At 34.0% G+C, this 22341-nt stretch overlaps 1 protein-coding gene across 4 annotated transcripts in view; it reads right to left on the bottom strand.

The window, feature by feature from the left end:
• Positions 1 to 22341, bottom strand: part of LOC129245550 (protein apterous) — an 88535-nt gene that overhangs the window by 52353 nt on the left and 13841 nt on the right. For all 4 annotated transcript variants that reach the window (XM_054883764.1, XM_054883763.1, XM_054883762.1 and 1 more), the window contains 2 exons: positions 1832 to 2034; positions 1494 to 1713 (listed from right to left, as the gene is read on the bottom strand). In XM_054883764.1, coding sequence (XP_054739739.1) covers positions 1494 to 1713; positions 1832 to 2034 — 423 coding nt within the window. The remainder of the gene's footprint in view (positions 1 to 1493; positions 1714 to 1831; positions 2035 to 22341) is intronic.

Here is a 22341-nt window from a genome sequence, read left to right on the forward strand (position 1 = left end):
AAATGCTTATATCTCGTTAACGGTTTAAAAAAGTCTTGGCACACATATTACACCTCATTCAAATTCGAGTTAAATAGTATTTAGATCGGATAAAACCCGATCCCCGCCCACTTTTTATAGGTTAGGTTGGGTTGACCGGGCTGGTTGAAAGGCATCACTTAGACCTATAGACCCTGAGGTGAAGTTTGACCTTCACGTTTCTTTGTAATAAGCCTGCGTCCTTTGCGGATCTAAGTAAGCCCTCAAGCTCAAACCACGAGAGACATTCTTGACAGCACTTAGACATTTCATTCGGGTTTTACTTAATGCAGAGCAAGAACAAAGAAGGTGTTCTAGAGTTTCGCTCTCTTCCAGTTGATTGCAAAATCCGCCGTTATCGTTGTTTCCGATTCCTATCTTGTATGCATGTGCCGCTAGCAAATTGTGGCCTGTCAGTATACCTACAATAGTTCTGCTTTCCTAGACAGGGTTAGTACGAATCTGATGCATTTATCTGCATTCTGTGTATATATGATGCTCCACCTCCTATCTATCCGTGTTTTTATATCCGCAACGATGCCATTATAGATCGTATTTAAAGGCTTCGTTATGTCATTTTCTTGTTCAAATGGTATGTAAATAGCGGTTTTGGCAATCTCATTTACAATTTCTTATCCTGCAATGCCTTTATGTCCGTGTACCCAATATATGTGCGGCCGTCTGTCTGCGGCCAGTCTCTCTATGGGTCCCCTGCTCTTAAGAACGTTTTGAAATGAAATTCCATATGCGTTTATTGCCTTTATCGCCGCTTGACTATCAACGTACATATTTATTTTAAAGTTGCTCGATGTTTCCGCGAGTGCTATTTCTTCAGCCTTTCCCACATCAAAGACTTCTGGTTGAAAGATACTGCAGTGGCCAGGGAGCTTAAATGGCCGCTTGATGCTTGGCTCTGTAATAAAAATCTGCACCTGCTCCAGCCAACATTTTCGAGCCGTCAGTAAAGATATGAAGCGTATTGCAGCTAGGTTCCATGCCTCTTTCTCACATTTCTTCTTCTATTGTTGTTCTGAATCTCTTCACCCAGTTGCATTTAGAAGTCATATAATCCGCTTTTTTATATGTTAAGTCTAAATTTCCGTTCGCCCATCTGATGTTAGAAGCTAAAACTATTATTTGCTATGGGTTTGATTGATTTTAAAAGTACTAAAATGTACGCGGGACCAATTTTAGCACTTCCTTACCTGCCATTCAATACTTCCGTTTTTTAAGAGTCATGCAAAAAACTGACCAATAAAATCAGGACATAACTGTTTTAAAATTCACCACATTTACTCACACTATTACAAGTAAGTACGTGCCATATCGTTAATCTAACTTTTCGGAAAATTCAAATCTCACACACTTGTCCCATGGTATACCATATGGCAACACTAATTCATACATATACATATGTGATATATATACATATGCATCTAATTTAAATGTGTATGTATGTGTGCATATTTATTTACCTGAATGAATCGACCGCAACCCGCACAATCTTCTAGATTTCGAGGCAGATTTTGTGTTTCATTTGCGGACTCCGGGCTACTTGGAGGGCCGTATGGCTCCGTTTTAAAGGATATTCCCGAGGTAGTCTCCTCATTCACTTCCAAACAGTCGGGCCGAGCCCGACTAATGGCGTATTTTAAAGCAGTTTCGCTGAATACTGCACGGTCTGCGGTCTCATAGCTACAAAAGACAAACATTTTTTATGTGAAAAAAGTACTTAAGTGAAAATGAGCATCAATATGTAGATGTTTATTAAAAAGCAGTTAGTATATATATGTATATGTGCGTGTGGGCGTACCTTTTAAACGGCTCACTAAACGTTGAGCTGTAAGGCTTTGTACTGTGATCGCAAAGGTCTGGACAGGAAGAGCAGGACCGATAAAGTAGCCGATTGTTATTTACACCTGCAGCACTACCGCAGTGACTGCTCCCTTGATGTGCTACAGGTGGAGTTGGACTTTTTTCTCTTGCACCTGGCCCAAGAAATCTTGCGCTCTGCTGCTGCAAGTGTAAATTAAATAAAATAAGTACTAAGTTTAAATATGTTATATAGAAATGTTTAATGAGAGATAATTCGTTGTGTCTAAACAAATATAAAAAAAGGACAGGCGAGGTTCTTTAAACAAATCCCCTCGCTGCTTCACGCTTTATTCAGTCCGGTTCACTTGATTAGAGGCAATCATTTTTATGGAAGAAACGGGTTATTCAAGCAACCGTAATCCAATCGGATATCGGATAATTAAAGTGAAGACTGTACTTTGCTCGAAAATAAACAGGCGGCAACATTTATTCTATCTAACGGTATTTCGCAGCAGTAAAACTTCAGCAGCTGATTGATTTGTTGGTGCACTTGAGTAGAGGCACTAACCAAATAAGAGAAAATAATAACAAATATAGGAAATTCATATATAGAAAAATATATTGTAGAAAATTCTCTATATGGCCTAATGAAAATCCAGACCAGGCCGTTTTGATGGTTCGAATTAAAGCAATTTTGTCTTCAAGAGGTTGTTCATTCTCATAAACCTTTCGAGCAGCCATCCCCATAGATTTTCAATAGTGATCAGATCTGTGGAATACGGTGGCCATGTTAAAGTTTCAATGTTTTGCGAGGCAATCCAAGTTTTAACCGGACCTGAAGTGTGTACAACTACATTATCCAGTTGAAAGATCCAAATATTAGGCGAAAATGTTTCACGAATCTCTGGCTGTTTCCCATTATTTTGTAGTCTACAATTTTCAATTCGAATGCCTCTTGGTACGAAATTGCTCTACATACCCATACCGTAACACCTCCTTCACGGCTGTGATGTCGACTCGAGTACCTTTCCTCCCTTATTTTTTCACTAAATACTACTTTCTCCCATTCACCTTCATCATTACATGTGACAGAAATCCATTCATGTGGCCCCTTGCATGGAGGCGGCGTTCTTTGCGAAATGGATTCAAAGGTGGACCTCGATCAAGATATCGATTTGTCCTTTTTTCCGATCTGTTAAACTGTTCTGCTTTCTCTTTTAATTAGAATTAAGAAGTTTTCGTCTAAACACATTCAAAAACGATTCCTTTTCAAAGCTTTAATGCGCAAATAACGCAGGCAAACTGAATGCTTCTACTCAAGTGAACCAATAAATAAAGCACGATCAAGTTATAATAACTGCTGAAATTTTACTGCTGCGAAATACCGTTAAATGGACTAATATATTGGTACCTGTTTATTTTCGAGCAAAGTACAGTCTTCACTTTAATTATTCGAAAACCTTAGATTCCTATATCAAATACGGTTGCTTTAATAACCATTTTCTTCTATTAAAATGATTGTCTCTAATCAAGTTAACCGGACGGTATATTTGCATACCCATAGGAACTTTGTTCCGCTAAAGATCGTTTGTAACAGCCTAAAGGAAAGAGGTACTGTACACACACACTTACCATAGGTGGTTACCGTTCATTAAAATTTAAATGCACTGACAAGTGAGATATCAATATTCATTTAGTGAAAAAACTGAAAAAACTTACATACATAACTCCCTATTTTTCAAGTATTTATTTGCGCTGTTAAAAACTAGTTTTTAGAAACTTAATGTTGACCTCTGATAAACGAAGAACGCACACTAATAGTTCAAAAATCTGTATGCAAGAAATATCAGTTTCCGGAAAACGAAATGCATTATTTTTGCAAAACATTTTTGCGGAAATGGTTTAAAACTGTTTTATGGTCGATCTTTAACTCTTGGGCGATGGTAGGACCACTACGTCACCTTAAATTATTTATGTGATTTTATTCACATTTCCGGCATTTTCTTTAACGTAATTAGCTGTTACAGTATCGGTACTATAAACACGGTGGCTTGACTTGCATTTTCGCCTTTATCAAAGAAAAGCTGTGACATGTACCGAATTTTCTCTTTGTTGACTTCCATTGTTAACACCCTGTAACTCACCACTGAATGGGACAAACAAAAAATATTTTCTTAGTGCGAAATGTCACCTGGATTAATGGATTTCTTTTTCCGATAAAACCATTCACCGGTTTTTGGTAAATTTTTGGGTTTTAAGTCGCATTTTGTTTCTGAACATCATATTTTTCGTCCCCAAGCTATCCGAAAATACGCTGGTAGTGAGAAAAAGATTTTTTTTTTATGTTAAATGTATGAATATAATTTGTGGAAGTGTTGAATTTGTGCTGTTTCTTATAAAATATGGAGCTTTTCGCAGGGCGTATGGCAATATTTTAGTAATGCTGGCGTAAAATGAGATGATATTTTCTTTCAACAAAAAAAAAAAACGACAAAAATATTACGAATATTAGTCTCGCTCAGTAGCATTTGATGAAAATTGCAAACGAAAATAAAAAAAAGTAAAATGAGTTCAGCTGTGGAATTTAATACTGGAAAAATATGAAACAATTATTTGGCTGTTTGGCCGAGCTCCTACTTCTATTTGTGGTGTGCGTGTTCAAGTTGTTCCAAATATGGAAGGGCTTAAAGTTGTGAGACGACTCCGAATGGCAGATATTTTTTTTTACAAATTTTTGCTCACATTTAGTATAAACAAGGATTTCAAAAATCCCAAGTGTTTTTTCAAACCTTGTTTAGAATAAGGCTAAGAATGATATGTTTTCTTCTACCAGACTTTATAAGCAGATGAACCTAAGACACTATCCAAGTGTTCTTTCGTCACTCAGCAGCGAAAGAATATAGCTCGAACTCGATTCTTTACTCCACGCCTTCACTTTAATGTAAGATAATAACAAATTTGGCAATTTTATTCAAAAAGTTTTACTATACTCGTACAAATAGGAATCTCTTTTACTCAACAAGCGGGTAGCAAAAATCGGAATTGAAGTCCAATTTGTATAGTCATGCTAAGTTTTTTTGTATGAAGCAGATCAGTATTGATAGTTTGCTTTTTTTAATTATCTGCTGATTGTCTGAACTTCAAGTTTTCTTCTATTTAATATAATTCATAATTCCATAATTTCTTGGTGCATTTTTTGCACATTTAACTGAAGAGGTTGTTAGGCCACTGTAGGCGAGAACGATAGATTACAAGATTGCGACATCCGTGACATGCCGCAACAATTGTATGAACAAGAGAGATTACGACATTGTACCGATTTTGATGAAATAATATTTAAATAATATTTATATAATGAAATAATATTTAAATGACGTTGTATTGATGTCGTTATCGTGTGAACTACGATCATTCGTAAACAAATTTTTAGTATTTTTTACGGGCCTTTAAAGTCAAAAGACAGTTTTTCATCTTTCAACGTCCGTTATTTTGTCAAATTTCATTTGTTTTAAGATCTTATTTCACACTATAACGACTTTCATACTGAACAAGCACCTTTTTGCCTTTTTGATTTGATTTAATTTTTTGAAGGCTGACAACTTTTTGAACGAACCTCGTATGGCTAAAAATATTTTTAATTTTTTAACAAAGGATTAAAAAATAAAATAATGAAAACAATAATTAAAAATCTTTTTTCGCTTCAGTTTTACACCCTTTTAAAGAAACACCCAAAAAACACAATTTTAAATGAGGCGAGCCATTTTTCTAGTTGGCCTGACGCATAACGCGCACAAATCTTGACCGTTTTAGTTGAGATTTTAACTGTATATTCACAACTACATTCAGCAAGAAAGTACTTTTTTAATGTATCGTTTTTGAAATAATCGATGAAAAACAGAGTGCACGCATCTCTAAAGCCAGTCACATGCAAAATCGAAGAAAAAAAAGGTCGATTCAAAAGAAGGATCGATTATAAAAAAAATATAGTAGTCATTTTCTTGTATATTACTTTGAATACATTCATTTATACCGTTTATGACATGTACAATCAAAGGCCTTTTAATTGTCTTGATGTACAAATTCTCAGTTTCAGCGTACAAAAGAATGGTTTAAATTTACTGCCACGTTTGCTAAACTTTTTATCGCGCGAGGTATACGGATCAAAACAGTAACACTGGCTACATCATTTCTTTTGAATTCTTATGTAACAATGAGATGCTTAATTTTAATTTCATTTAATTCCACTTTAAGTTTCAGAGAGTTTAAAGCTCATTATGCTTCGCATACAATCACATATAGAAAGCAGTATTTCTTAAAAAAAATTAAATTATAATTTCATTTTTCTTACATTAATTAGTTTGATAATAAATTAATATGCTTTTCATGCAAATCTGTAAAAATATTCCTCTTGGTGGGTCACTTCAGAAAACTTTTAGCAAAATCTAAATTCAACAGACTGTTAATTATTCGTAAGCTTCCGTGTAATCAGACATATTCAAAACACATTTAGATTTAGATTTTTATCTGAAAATGTAAAATTTATGTGAAGTTGCAATAGCTATGCATAATCAGACCTTAATGGTTAAATATTTTGGCAACGGCTTGGCTAATATTTATTTTATATACTTTTTTTGATTCCTTGATAATATTAAATGTACTTTTAGATGACATTTTTAAGAAAAACTAAAGAACTACTATCAAAAACATCTCTCTGAATGTGTGTTCGCTCCTACTCGGAGCATAGGACCGATACAGATCCTTTTAGTAATTTTCGATATTACCTCTTTGAAATAATGAGTTCATTCTATACAAATACAAGTATAATCAAAAATATGGTAAATTTTAGAAATGTGTACAGGATTTCTTGCTATAAACACCCCGGTTATAAGCATTTTCCACTTATGGGGTTAGGGGTAGTCAGAGGCCCGAAAAAATGATGATTTTCAATAATTTTTTTTGCTAGTAAATTGCTTTATTTTATAAAAATAAAAACATAGCTTTAGTACATCATGTTTCGACTTGGCTTTAGCAAAATTTCAAAAAAAAAAATTAATAATTGCAAAAGTTATCGCTGTTAGTGTGCTGATCATCACAAGTCCTTGGAGATTCATCTAAAGTCAATCGAACAAGAGAAATTAGTCTTATCTTGTGCCTTACGAAGCTTTTTTCTTTTAAATTAACAATATGATGGGCCTCAAGAAATGTATTACAGATTTTCGATAAAAAAAATCGAGGTTTTTGAAAAAAAAAATCCTTCTACCTTGCACGAGTTTTTTATGTTTTGCGGTTTTTAAGTTACAGTGATCCCCAGTTCAAAAAACATATTTTTGAGAAAAACGCATTTAAAGTTTTGCTATCGAGCTCCGGATCGCCCGAGCGCCCTTTATTTGAATAAGTCGAAAAGTATTTGTTGAATTCACTTTTCCCACAATATATTTAAGATGTTGTACTTTAAGCAAATGCAAAAAATAGTCCAATTTTTTGAAAATTCTGACTAGCCCTAACTCCTTATAAGCACTAGCAAAACTGTAAGAAAGTTGCCCCTATTTAAATATACAAAAAATTACGATATAAGCATCCCGCTTAAATGTAGTGAAGTATATTATATTTATTCCTTTTACTCCATAGTGCAGCATAGGAAAAATTGGTAATCTTCTCGTTTTTAGCACTGAAATTTAATTCTGCGCTTGCAGCTAAAGGCAATAGCAGCCATAGTTAACTTAACTCTTAACTAGGCTTATAATTTTAATTGTAAGCTTCAGTTCATTATCATAATAGTCATAATTCTGCACTTGGCCCTACAAATAAATGTATACTTGAGATTATCAATCTGCACTATCTGAGCGACACTATTTTCACTTCACTTCACTTCACGCATTCAGTAGAAATTACAGCCCTTTTTCAAACTACTAACAAACAAACGCATACTTTGTATAAATATAATATTATATTTAGCACCTAATGAATGAACCAGAATTCAATATAATTGTTTATTGATCTCTGTGCATTTGAAATTTGTTATGTTAAATAAATAAAATGCCAATTTGTTCTTATTTTAAAAGGAAATATATTTAATTTAATAGAAGTAGTCATTGGCTTCATTGAATTAGATTAACTGGAAAGGCTCTTAAAACCGAGAATTTTAATTATAGTACATAAATATTTAGGTATGTACAGTCAGCGCTTATAAGAATTTTCTTCCCGCTTATAAACATCGAATCTCGTGCATTTTAGCCGGTACTTATCTCTTCCGATCCTCAATCCCTCGTCAGGAAAGTACTTTAATTCGTCTGCCCGCCTACCAGGCTTGCGCCCAGCATTCGCAAGGATTCCATTCCAGTGCCTTTCGGGCAATGTATTTTTCTCCTTGCGTAGAGTATGACCAATCCACCTCCATTTTTGGCGTTTATGGGCACTTCGACTAAATCCATTTGCGCCTTTTTTAGCAAATCAGAATTTGCCATTGAGGTAGGCAAAAAAGTACGAAACATGTTTCTCAGGCAGCGATTTAAGAAGACTTGAAGGCTCGAAGTGATGGATTTGGTTACGTTCGGTGTGCAGTAATCATAGAACAAAACCGATACCACTTTGGATTTGGAAAATCTTAGTTTTGTGGGAGCGTTAAGGTTTTTATTGCGCCACACAAAAGAGAGTATACCAAAGGCGGCTTTGTCTTGATCATGCGAGATTTGACATTTTCATTCGTACCATCAAAAGCTGCCATTTCACTACCAGTAGTCGCTAGTAGTAGTCGCATTTCTCAATTCATTTTTGAACAAAACATAGTTTTTCTTGCATGTGAGAATAAAAAGAAATACATTTTATAAATTTGTTGATCCTACAGCCACGTTTTTAATACTAAACAAAAAAAAAAAAAAAATACTGTGAATATGATCAACATTCATACAGTTATTTTTTGTGCAATTATAGCTCTGCGGAAGGAACGCGTAATTCCTTCTACTCAGTATCGCATCAGTTTTTAATAGAAAGGGAATGTTAAATTTACGGTGTTTGTGTTATTTTTGCGTGAAAATTTGAAATTATTGCAGTTGTTTAATTTGTAATATCAAACTCACATTGCATATCTGGCAGTCGAATTTCACAATTAAAATCTGAGAGATTAACAAGAATTCTTGAAATACTAACACTAAAAATATTTTTGGTATGTTTGGCATAGTTTCAGATAATTCATCCAATTTTCAACCAGTCTACCCCTCTCTCTTTGGCATTATCAATGTTTCTATTTTTATCCTGTTTTTTATCTTTATTCCTTATTTTTATCTCTTTTATCTTCATTCGCACCTTTATAATTATTAATTTCCTGATCTACACATTCACCCGCACCTTTGTCATTATATTAAATACTTAACTTTACCTTCATGTTTGCCTTTATCTTTTCGTATCTTTATTTGTATTTGTATCTTCGCCTTTATCAATTTTTTCGTCTACTTGGGGAGGGGGAGATGTGAACCCTTCATCTGTATTACTTTTATTTCTTTTCTTTTCCCGAAAAAAGTTTCCCTTCATTATATGGCGGCATTACGAAAATATTGTCCTACACTCTGTGAAAATGTTGCGTATTAAGTATTTGTGCCCATAATTATGAAAGTGGTCAAAGTCACATATTTTTTGTTTCCAGATATTTAATGAATGCATTTTTGAATAAATTAAAAAATATTTTTACATTACACTGTGTGACAAAATGGTATAGGAGAAATTTCCAATACACCCCCAAAATCTCGTTTTATGGCCATAAAACCGTTTTTCAGTAGGTTGACGTGAAGAATCACTCTTAACTTCGCCAATTTCCATCCCATTTCAAATTTGTTTTTTTAGTTCGAAAGAACAAAAACAAGCCTTTTTGACAGGGTGTTGACAATTTTTCTGAAATGACAACTGACGAGACTGTAGGCGGACGTATTTGGAATTTTTTTATTTTTCTCAATTTTTTCAACTTTGACATAATTTTTACGATATTATCCGATATGGAGGATTTTTTTTGGTACACTACTGTTATAGTAAATTTAATTTTGCGTCGAATGAGCTATATTTGACTGTAATTGAATTAAAATTAATAGAGTTGTGTGAGTTTTAAGATTTTTTTTTTTTACTAATTTGGTATGTAGGCATCGAAGCATGAAAATGATAACAGGTGTCATTATAAACACATAATATTTATTGGAGTATTGTGCAGTGCAGCACTGTACGGTATGGTACGGTGCAGTACACAACGGAACTGGTTCCAAACTTAAAAATGCATTGGAAACGGCCCTTTGGAGTTTAGTATGATACGGTACATTTGTCATTCTCTTCATCAGTTTTGAAAACTTCTCTTTATGAAATTCCATCATCATCATTCATCTGAAGTCGTCATCAACTAAATTCTATTGTTTAAATCGAGAAGCGAGCGTTTCAAATTGTCTTCCCGATAGAAGTAAATCACGAGAAAGGTCCTGAAAATCTGAATTTGATACAATGTGTCGTTCTGAAGACTTAGAACCAGACGGAAAGTACTCTTCATCATCAGGTTTATTGTTATCAGTTTGATCGTCATCAGCAATGAGTTGAACTTCCTTCAGTTCCTGCAGTTGAGTCAATCATATCGTCCAAGACTACGGGGTTCTGAACAGTTGCAACATCAGCATACTTTATGTGCTTTCGAGCTTTATAATGATGACCGTTTGCGTCCGTTTTATAAAAATAACAATCATCTGGTTTATGATAAGGCTGATAATGCGACATCATCGGAGAATATTGAGAAATTCGACTTTTCTGGCAACGTTTTGATTTATATCTCTTGAATATCAATGAAACAAACAATAAAACTTAACGTTTTAATAAGGTTAAATTATACTAACAAACTTCTTTTGTTAATCAATGTACAGTGTGAAGTTAGGTACACTTGGGAGCTTTTTCATATTTCCATTGAAAAAAAAGTGCTATAATATGTCAGATATTTTCGTAAGTTCTAACCAGTTCTGTTATATGCAGTACAGTGTACTCTTATGTATACATATATACTCCAATAAATATTACGTATCTATAATAACGCATCAAAACACGTCCTTATTCCCATTTAGCGTAAAGTTATGGAGTCTTGTAAGTTATGAAATCTTAAAACTCACACAACTCTATTAATTTTAAATCAAGTACAGTCAAATATAGCTCATTCGACGCAAAATTAAATTTACTATAACAGTAGTGTACTACTCAATATCGGATAATATCGTAAAAATTATGTCAAAGTTGAAAAAATAGAGAAAAAATAAAAAAATTCCAAATACGTCCGCCTACAGTCTCGTCAGTTGTCATTTCAGAAAAATTGTCAACACACTGTCAAAAAGGCTTGTTTTTGTTCTTTCGAACTAAAAAAACAAATTTGAAATGGGATGGAAATTGGCGAGGTTAGGAGTGATTCTTCACGTCAACCTACTGAAAAACGGTTTTATGGCCATAAAACGAGATTTTGGGGGTGTATTGGAAATTTCTCCTATACCATTTTTCTTAGTTTTACTATACCTACAAGTTGTACTAGGTCTCCATAAAAGTATAAAATCACTGTCGCACAGTGTTATGCGACATTTATTTGTCTTGATTAACCGAAATTTGTGTGAATTTCATACGAAAATGTTGGAATTGGTTTTTAAAGTTGAAATTGGTTTTTAAAGTTGAAATTGGTTTACACTGTTTTTAAAATTAACTGAATATGCTATTAATGACTTAGAGCAATAAATAACTATGAGTTTTGTTTAATTATATTGTCATTGTTTTTTTAATTGATAAACTTTTAATGGAACTAATTGATAGCAGTAACTTTAATGAAATAATTGATGAACATTTACTACTTATTTTAAAAAAAGTAATCCGTTTTTATTAAATAAATTAAATTTAAATCTAAACTTTTTTTGCTGGAATGTTGACACAACTGTCCTCTACAGTGTCGCATTGTTTGAGTGTGATCTGTCAAGTATCTTGTTTTTGGCATTCAGTCAACCGCAGGTGTGCTCTGCGATTTTCACTATGGATACAAATATCGAACAAAGAATTTGCCTTAAATTTTGTGTTTTGAATGGGATTTCGTGTGACGAATCATTGAAAATGTTGCAGAAAGCCTATGGCGAGTATGTTTTATTAAAAACATGGGTCCACGAGTGGTAGAAGGCTTTTGCAGCCTCAACGTCTTCAACCGATGAAAACATCGACAAAGTCAAGGAAATGGTGCTGGAAAACCCATCATTTAAGTTTGAGGGAGGTAGCTCGGGACCTTAGCGTGTCTGACGAATCAATTCGCAACATTTTACACCATCAATTGGGCATGAGACGCGTGGCTACTCGACTCATTCCAAAAGAGTTGAATTTCTTTCAAAAAATTCATCGGAAGAAGGTGGCAGAAGACATGCTTGAGCAGGTGAATTCGGAGCCAACGTTTATCCAGCGCATCATAACAGGTGATGGGACGTAGGTATATGAGTTTGACATGCAAACCAGTCAACAGGCGACTGAATGGCGCTATCCACATGAGCCGAAACCCAAAAAACCACGTCAAAGTCGGTCAAAAGAGAAGGCCATGCTACTCGTTTTCTTTGATTATCATGGTGTTGTGCACTCGGAATTCGTTCCAAATGGTTCTACCGTAAATAAAGAATATTATTTGGAAGTTATGTGACGTTTGGGAGAGAATGTGCCTAGGAATCGGCCAAATTTGTGGAAAGAAAACTCATGGATCTTGCGCCATGATAACGAACCGTCTCACAAGGCTCATATTGTGAACACTTTTTTGACCACAAACTCGACAAATATCAGCGAACAACCATCATATTTATCAGATTTAACTCCCTGTGACTTTTTCCTTTTCCCAAAACTTAAATTGCCACTCCGCGGACACCGCTTTGAGTCGATAGAGGCCATTAAGGAGAATTCGCTGAAGAAGATCTCTTCAAACGCGTTTAAAGGTGCTTTGATGACTGAACTAATCGTTGGCATATGTGTATTGTTTCGAATAGTGTCTATTTTGAAGGCGACAACAATTCCCGGTACTTTTTTGACAGAATGTATCATGGAAGTAGCTTAAGATTTTCATATATTTTTGGCCATCCCCTTTTAGGTGAAATATCCAAAACATGGAATTTAGAATCATCTAAAGCAAGTTTTATAGAACATTTAATAAGCTTCATAAGTATCCATTACACTTGCAGCCAAACGGCAGATTCGCACGCAGTATTTTTTACTCTTCTTGTTGTTGACTTTTCTACTGATTTCGTGCAAATAAAATCCGACCACCCAAAATCACGGTCATGCATTGATTCAATGTTAATATTTGATGACTAATTATTAAGGAAATCCAAGCTGTATACGTCCATATTTCGCTTATAATAGGCTAATGAAACAGAAAGTTTATGATACGGAAGTGCATTTTGCAAATCAAAAGAGGATTCATAATATTTCCTGTATTCTTTTACTTTTTTCTGGCCCTCTGCAAGACAGTTCCTAGCCCGTTCAGAATCTTGACTTTCTCTGAGAAGTAAGTACACCTACCATCTAGTGGTTCATTTTGGACGATATCGTAAAAATTATATTGAATAAATTTAGTTTCAAATTAATTGGTGTGAAATAATAGATAATTATGAGCGCATTTAATATATAATAATAAAAAATGTTTACATATATGTATTCAATGTAATGAAATATGTACAACGGTTTACTTCCATTTTTTGTAACAATTAAAATGTTCGACGTTTTTGACGAACTTTTGTACGCCTATAAATTAAAATCAGCTGGACAACACTCCTGCCACATTTTGTAAAAGTAAAAGTAGTAAAAGCCACACAGTCGCCTGGTGCGCGTGCAATAGTTTGAGAAAAGAAAACGAAAATTTGACAGCTCTGGCACAGGGCGGAATAAATGCGACATGATTGCGAGAAAAGAAAGCTCCATTAATTAAGATATAATTTAACCCCTGCTAAAGTCCTTTGCTTAATTCGGTATCAATATTAAAGCATACATTTAGGAGGCAGTATTATAAATATTTTGACATTTGTATTAGTGCCATTTTTGAATTGACTTTTTCACTTGATCTTAAACGAAATTGCAAATTGATTAACTTTCTGCTCTTCAACAACAAAATACCTTTCGAATGATATGGAATTCATTACGCCTTAGAATTATAGTTTGGCCTTAAAAGGGATGTTATGAAAACATTGTGGCGCATTTATTGTGGTCGCGGAGAAGAAAGAAATTTTGATTATTCAAAAGAATGATATTTTCTTCCAAAATGTTTAGCATAAGATATGTACTTAATTGCACTTAATTTATATTAGGAATATAATTTTTTAAGGATTCTACAGTTTGGATTGCAAGGATTTTGAATTGAGAAGTTGAATTGTGTGATGGAATATACAGAAAAACAGGCGGGTACAAATTTTAAAAACTAAATACTTGTAGAGGTAAATTATATCCTCCAAAATAACAAACTGGCAATTCAATATTATTTACATGGGCAGACGCCTGAGGATATAAATATAAAGACGACGTATTTATTAACTGAACTTTTTCCGTTCAAGTTCTATAAAACGACTCGGCATATGTTTAGTTGTGAAAAAAAAAGTGTTGAAAAAAATGTTCGGGTAATGCTATAATAACAAAGATATTGAATATACTTACACACATTTGAGCATACATACAAACAACTACGCCTTCAGCGAGTTGCCTAAGATTCAAGAGCACGCCTACCGACAGCGCGGAGCCAATTTATGAAAGAAGAAAAGCGACTTACAATAGAAGAAGAAGATTATCGCAGACGACAGAATTCTAAATTTGGATGTGTCACATTACAGCATTCTTTCAGGCATTTCAGTTCGTTTCGTGTGCCGGTTTACGTATTTTTGAGTAATTGGTTTGAAAACTGTTCAGTGTTCATTGCGATTTTGAGTATAAAAACACTTTATTCTGAATATTTTTATGCATTCATTTTTACAGGTTTATGTCATATACTTGTATGTATATGTATGTATGCACGAGCATATGTAGAAATTTTAAGAATTGAACTGCAACTCAGCACCTTTGCGAGAAATTTCATAAATAAGAATTGCAAGTACCAACTAGTATATGAATGGAGAGAAGGTATTATTTTTTGTTGTTTTAGAAAATAATTTTCCCACTCATCACTTTCCGAGCACTCTGTTATTACTGCTTTTGTAACAACATAACGAAATCGAGATACGTGATATGATATATAGATATATATATGCATCTATATAATATTCGTAGTTAACATACATATATCTTAGGCCGGGTCGATTTGTGGGGAGGCAAAAAAATCGCCCATTGCTCTGTGAAAATCATATTCTAGGGATCAAAATAAGAAACTTTGCCGAAGGAACCATACCTCTAAAACGAATTCTGATGTCCCCCAATTTGGGTCGAACTTTTTAGTTTCTTTTCTATAACTCACTTAAATTAATTTTTTCATTTACATATGTTCTGACTAAATAAATTTCTTAAGAGAAAAAATAGATATTATTATAAATAAATAATAAATATTATTATAAATAAATAAAAATAAAGAAAAAACATAGCCATTTAGCTGATTTTTTCATGTAAAGGCTAAAAATGGCGATATTTTTAAATTGGGGGACATCAGAATTCGTTTTGGAGGTATGGTTCCTTCGGCAAAGTTTCTTATTTTGATCCCTAGAATACGATTTTCACAGAGCAATGAGCAATTTTTAAATCGACCCGCCCTGATATATACGCTTCTATATCCATCAGTCCAACTCTCCGATAACTTGAGAAAATTTAGTTTGGGTATGTTCCATGATGCTTCTATCATTCTTGGGTCTGTTCATGTAAAAATTAATTTCCGAGAATTCACTCTCAGAGAGCAAAATATCAAAAAAACAAAAAAAAAAAAAAACATGAACGCAAAACCTTTAACAATTTGCAAGTTTTACGAACAGCTGATTAATTTGTTGGCGAGAAAAATAAAAAAAATTGCAAATTTTGTCCATTGAGCTACCCCGTATTAAATTTAAAAAATAATAATAAAGCAAATGAAATGTAAAATAACAAGCGTAGCATCACTTGGGAGGCTGTGGTTCAGAAATACATGCCACTGCATCATTGGCCGATTCCTATTTAATGTATGACTTCAAATAAACTTTATAAATTTTATCTAAAGTGTATTCATTTACATTCGCCATTTGAATTATAATTTTATTTAAATTTAGAATTTTCACTCAATTCGAAAATCTTAATTCGCGTTTATTTTTACTTGCGATCAGTTGTTTTTCTCACTTACAAATTCTTACAAGTAAAAATTTATCCAGTAAAAACTTGCAACTTCTCAAAATCAAATGACATTTTGCTCTCTCATTTTCCCCTACTTGCAAGTTTTTTGGCTACATGACCACCAAAACGTAATAATTTGTACCAATTTTTAAAAACTATTTGCTTCATGAACAGACCTTAAATCTCAATAACAAGACATGCTAGTTTTGGTATAAGATAAGTTGCAATTTCAAATAGATAAATTCGTCTTATCTCACGCCTGCCTTCCATATAACCTTTGCCAATAGAGGAAAAATTACTAATAAAGCCAAGCCTAAATATGCGAGAGAGAGAGAGGTCGGAATATTTATTCCCCTACGGAGATTTTCCACTTACCTAAGCTTCACACGCCGCTTTAACTTCACATAACCACCTTCAATGGAACAATATTGTTCCATTGCTCATTGTTCGTTCAACCATCATGTGCCACTTTAATGTCCATATTTGTACATGTTTGTATATACGAGCACATATAAGTCTCTCTTAAAAATGAAAATAATTTTTGTACCCAAAATATAGTATTTTCTATGAATCACATAAAGTCTTAGGATGCCTATGAAATTTTATAGGAAATTTAGTCTAAATGATGGGTACGATAGTGGAATTCCTGGTTAATATTCATAATAGTGGTGATATATATTATATTTATGGGTGTGATTATAGACATGCGCGTGGGTCCATTTACAGTAGAAACTCGATTCTTGCACGTAATGAAAAGAGATTAAAATAGTTTTTTTACTGATAACAAACCAAGTTTTATTGTTGTTAAATTAAAATTAAATACACTTCAAAGCGATAAGTTTCATTTGAAATTAAATAAATTTTCGATTTTGGTTAGTTTGTACCCACTCGATTGTTCAGTACCACACTGTTTCTGAACCTCTGCAGTACCATAACATCGTTTAAGTAAGCATTGTTTGCTTTGCCGATGAAATTTTATTCGCATTTAGCATTACGTCGTTAGGCAACTCAACTAAATATGTGAGCCGAGCGTTGACTTCCTCATCCGTACAATGCCACCGGTCAAGTTGCAGAAATTATACTGGGCGGTTATGAAATCAAAAGAATCGCTTCTCACGGATTACCAAAAATATTTCAATTGGTACAAGATTGCAGAGAAAAAATAATTTAAGTATATGTACTATATATGGAGGTTGTCTCGATAGACAGGATAGGATTGGATAATATGCTTGAGGATAATATGCAGAATATTCTGTGCCAACATAATAAGTATTGATGAACCCTGGAGACAAACAAATGAGGAGCCCAACTCAAGGTCGCCAATTGGAGGGAACAACCATCGGGTTAAATGGAGGCATTTTGTGCAGCAGGACAAAGCTCACACAGAGCTGTAGCGCCAAATGATGCTGATTATTAATTATACATACATAGATGCATACTTTTACAAAAAATTTCGTGCAAACATTTTCTTTTCGCTACTTTTTTAAATATGAAAGTCGACTTCATCCTACAACAAAAACCATATAACTACCAATTTTCATCAAAAACTGATTAAAAATTTTGGAAGCTTTTCGGGTACATAGTTTTGTAGCCACGCAACTATACTCGCACTTGCACACTTGCCACGAGCCTCCTCCATTTTTTCACACACATATTGTCAGTGAGAAGAAAATTTTCGTATGAAAATATGTTGACAGTTGTTTTCACTTTAACACGCAACAAGAATCGAGTGTGAAATGAAAAACTGAAAAGACATTTTGACGGTTCTTTTCATTTTTTTTTACTGAACGCGAATTGAAAATGTTATGACATTTACACAGAACGTGAATTGATCCCCAGGAAACAGTTGGTTGCTTAGATTGAGAAATAAAACCTAGCCTGTAAGTAGATTAACGTTGAAGCGGTGTTTCAGTCTTTGGAAGGGAAGAAACAGGAAAAAATACTGATTGTTTTTCTGTTTCTTATTCTCGGATTATCTTCTTTGAAATGAATGTGCGATGAGTTTTATTGCATGAATTTTAGTTTAAAATTTTTTAGTTTGTTTTAGTTTAAAATTTATATTTCACAATTGCTTAATAATTGCCAGGCAGGTTCTGTAATTCAGTCCCGAGTGAGTCCCAATGCAATGCCAAACAATTTCGATGAAATTCCTGTGGAAGTGAATTAAAGAACCGGCCCATATATTTCTGTACTCGGTTTCTTTTCGAATTCATTAAATTTTGTTTATATGTGTAAACTTTTTTTCTGGAATGCATACTTGGCATGTAACAGGACGATTTTCGTCTTAAGTTTTTACATTGAAAAATACACAAAGTCGAAAATGTGTAGCCCCTGATTTTAATTATTACGAAATTTAACTATAAATAACTGCATTACATTACAGTAAGTCAACTAGGGCTATCGGTCTTACGTCAATCATATTTGGCACTTGTGAACTAGACAGCTGCAGTCTACAACAGACAAGCAGTTGAACGTGTAAAGGTCAAAATAAATATTTCCATCACTCAATATATTTTTTTTTATTTAGCAAAAAAGTTATATATGTATGTAGAAAGCAAAATCGGAAGAATTGATTTAACGAATATTTGTATTTGTATTGTATTTATATTGGCATAAAACTATAAATATTGCAATTTTTGTAGCGGAGTCGCACAGCGCATTTTGAAGAAATCATTAACGTCAAGACCAAACTTAAAAAACAACTTACTTTATATCTTAATATTTCTTTCTTCTATTTCTTTCTATTATTATTCCCAGCACGAAATGAAAGCCATTTGTTCCGTATGTAAGTACTTAAAACATTTGAACCGAAATCTGTTCAGAATTACTTGCACATTTTAATTTACTCGAATAACGTCATACTTGTACTATGCATGTATGTATGTATGTATGTGTTTTTTTATATATTTAAGCTCTAGCCAGAGCCGCCAAGCGCTCCCAGCTATAGGCCAATGATGCATGAGAAATGTTCGCGTTGTTGCTAGCGCTATCAGCACGCAAAAGTCTCTGCTTTAGTTTGTGATAACATTTAACCTTAGTTGGAGATAACGAAATAACAGATTAATCAATAAACACAAAATGCAATTTAGCTCTGTAGAAATATTTGAGTGTTCAAGTTTTGCTGAGCGTTGCGCATTTCAATATGCTGTTGATCTGTGTGCGAAATACGCCGTTTTTTTTGGGAATAAAGTTTACATGGCATTTGTGCATAGAAATAGGCAAACATGTTTTCTTTGTTTAAAGGTTTTCTTGCAATATTTTATTTCTTATGTACATACATACATACATAGAAGGACTTAAGTCTACATACATCAGCATATTTTCTTATTTCCCACAAAGTATAGAATAATTGAAAATACTATTGATGCAGTCTTTTCGGAATTCAGATGTATTAATAAATTTACAAAATTAATTTTTATTTCACTTGCTTTATAACGAAAAATTAACAAAACAACCAAATAAAGTTAAAAAAAAAATTATTCATTTTAAAACTAACTTTTTTGAACACTTTTAGTATTTAGTAGGTCCACCACCTTTATCAATCACTGCTTGAAGCTCGGTAAGCTCTTTCCGCTTTATTTGGTTCCTTTCTTCCATCAACTCTTCTTTAAGCGAGTTGGCGTCAGTCACTATACTTCGTCGAATATTTCTCTCTAAAAGCTCCCAAACATTCGGCCTCTTTATCGATGTATTTAGTTGGCTGGGTGCGTAATATAAGAGCCATTCTTTGAAAATTAGCGCAGTAGGGGAGACCGGGGATGGTTGACTAACTTTTGACTTAAGCTCGTATATCTCTGATGTTTAATTAAATATAACAAAAACAACAATTGCTACCGATAAAAGAACTATTCAGGTACCTAAAATACTATAATATGACCTATATATTCACTATTATAATACTTATTTTGCTGATTTTATAAACCCCTGACGCTTGGTCAACCTACCCCATGTCCGGGGCAGGTTGACTATATGCATGGGGTAGGTTGACTTAGGCAGTAATTAGTATAAATCAAGAGGATTGGTATAAAATAAAACACAAAAATTTACTAAATGATAGAAACTTTTTAATTAAAATGAACAAACTAAAATTCAAGATCCTTTTTCAGGTCACAAAGAACTTTGATAAATCTAACAAACAATGTTGTTGTTGTAGCAGCATAAACATTCTCCCTACCTACATACGGGGAATGCTGCTGGAGTGACAGTCCTTGGCCGGATATAAATCCGGGTCGTTTCGGTAACGTAGAACCGACTGTCGCGGAAACGACAATCTAACAAAAAATCTTTAATTCTCTCACTTTAAATCTTAAAAAAGAACTTAAAAATAACCATAAGTAACATTAATTCTTGAAGTGAACTCTTGGAAAAACAAAAAAAGGAGGAACCATGTTGCCGAGAGCTGATGTAGCTACTGCAATCGTTGCTAAAGTGCCTCTTTCAGCCGATGTCATTTTCCCCAAGTTTTTAAAACCTCGGCGAGCTATGACTCTATTAGACACGTGAACTGTTGTAAGTCCCGTCTCATCAACATTCCAGATATCACCTGGAGTAAGATTTAATCGTTCGTAAACTGTTTTAAAATTACCAAAAAAATTATTTACGTTTTTCTGGTTGATCGACGTAGCTATAGACAGGCTCGTAGCTTGAGGTGATATTATTGATAATGAGGGATGACGTTTTAAAAAATTATCAAGCCAATCTTCACCAGCCATTAATTTTGTTTTCCAAGATTCAGGCATTGTTTTATTATTCTTTTTTGCGTATTCAAATGCAAACTTGCGTGTCTCATACGGTGTCAATCCATAATAAATATCAGCAGCCGTCTTCAAATAAGCTGCCAGTTTGTTTTCTTCGTCATCGCTAAATATCTGCCTATTTCTTATGTACCCGGCCGTGTCCAGGGTCAAATCAGCTCTCGTGAGGTTAGGATTACTTTCTAATTTATTTTTTAGTTTAGTTACATAACGATGCAACGTTTTGTACGGGATTTGTTATTGCTTTGACGTGGCGTTTATGCTTTCATTATCGAAGATAATCGGGTGGCAAGCTCTTTCTATGATATCTTTTGAAGAATTACCCCTTTCAGATTTTCTTTTGTAAGTCCTCATTGTCTGTAAAAATACAACAGTCAATTAGAATGTGACAGAAGACTATAGAGCGATTCCATGAGAGATGGGGTTGGTTGACTAATTAGTCAACCTACCCCGAACAAAATTTGTCAACCAGCCCCTGACGCCATTTTGCATTTTAATTGCCCATAATATGCAAACTCTGGCACTAACATAGGAGCAATACTGCCTTATATATAGTAGAACTATTATGTTTTTATTTGGCATAAGAACAAAATTGTTTCTAACAGATACATAGGCACAATAACAAAAAAAGTACGAGCTAAAAAAATTACTTATCGAGAACAAAAACACAACATGTGATCTAACTCACGAACGCCTTGCGACTGCCGCGGCTCAATTTGCACAAATTCGCGGGTCATGGGGAGGCATCGATATTCACGATTGGTTGAGGAAAATCACGTGATGAAGACGAGTTATTGTTACTTAGTCTACCTGCCCCTATAGCCAACCATCCCCGGTCTCCCCTATGCTTAGGGGTCACTATTGGTGAGACCAATCTAGCCGAAGACCCAAGCATTCTACTGATGGGCTCGAATGTTGTTCCCATATGTTTTTATATTCCATAGAAGGTCCATAGTACCTTCAATAAAGGTCATATTTCCAATGCCAGGTGTAGCTATAGCTCCCAAAACTATTACGCTACCACCGCCGTGCTTGACAGTAGGTATCAAATTTTTCATTTCCATATCCGCGTTTCTTCCTCTCCTTATTTTAGGCTAACCATCACTTCCAAATATATTGAACTTCGATTCGTGAGTAAAACCAGAAATACATTCGCTTATCAATATGTACCTGTGCAAACTCAGCTTTTTTTTTGACATCAGAAGATTTGTTCTGACGCTTTTTTTTCTGAAATCAGAAGTCTTTTACGTGGGGGTCTGCTGAAATATCCGCTTTAATTAAGATATCTCTTAATAGTTCTTGGATGAACACTTTTCCGAATGTCTAGACGAATTGTTGGAAATCGGAGCACTAGTTCTCAGATTTTGGTCGACTTATTTTAAAATGGAGCTTACATCTCTTCTGAATAGCTTCTTTGGGGTTCTGAATAGCTTTTTATATTCATACGAATTCAAACGAATTATCACAT

The sequence above is a fragment of the Anastrepha obliqua genome, chromosome 4 (assembly GCF_027943255.1).
Source record: "Anastrepha obliqua isolate idAnaObli1 chromosome 4, idAnaObli1_1.0, whole genome shotgun sequence".
NCBI classification, from domain to species: Eukaryota; Metazoa; Arthropoda; class Insecta; order Diptera; family Tephritidae; genus Anastrepha; species Anastrepha obliqua.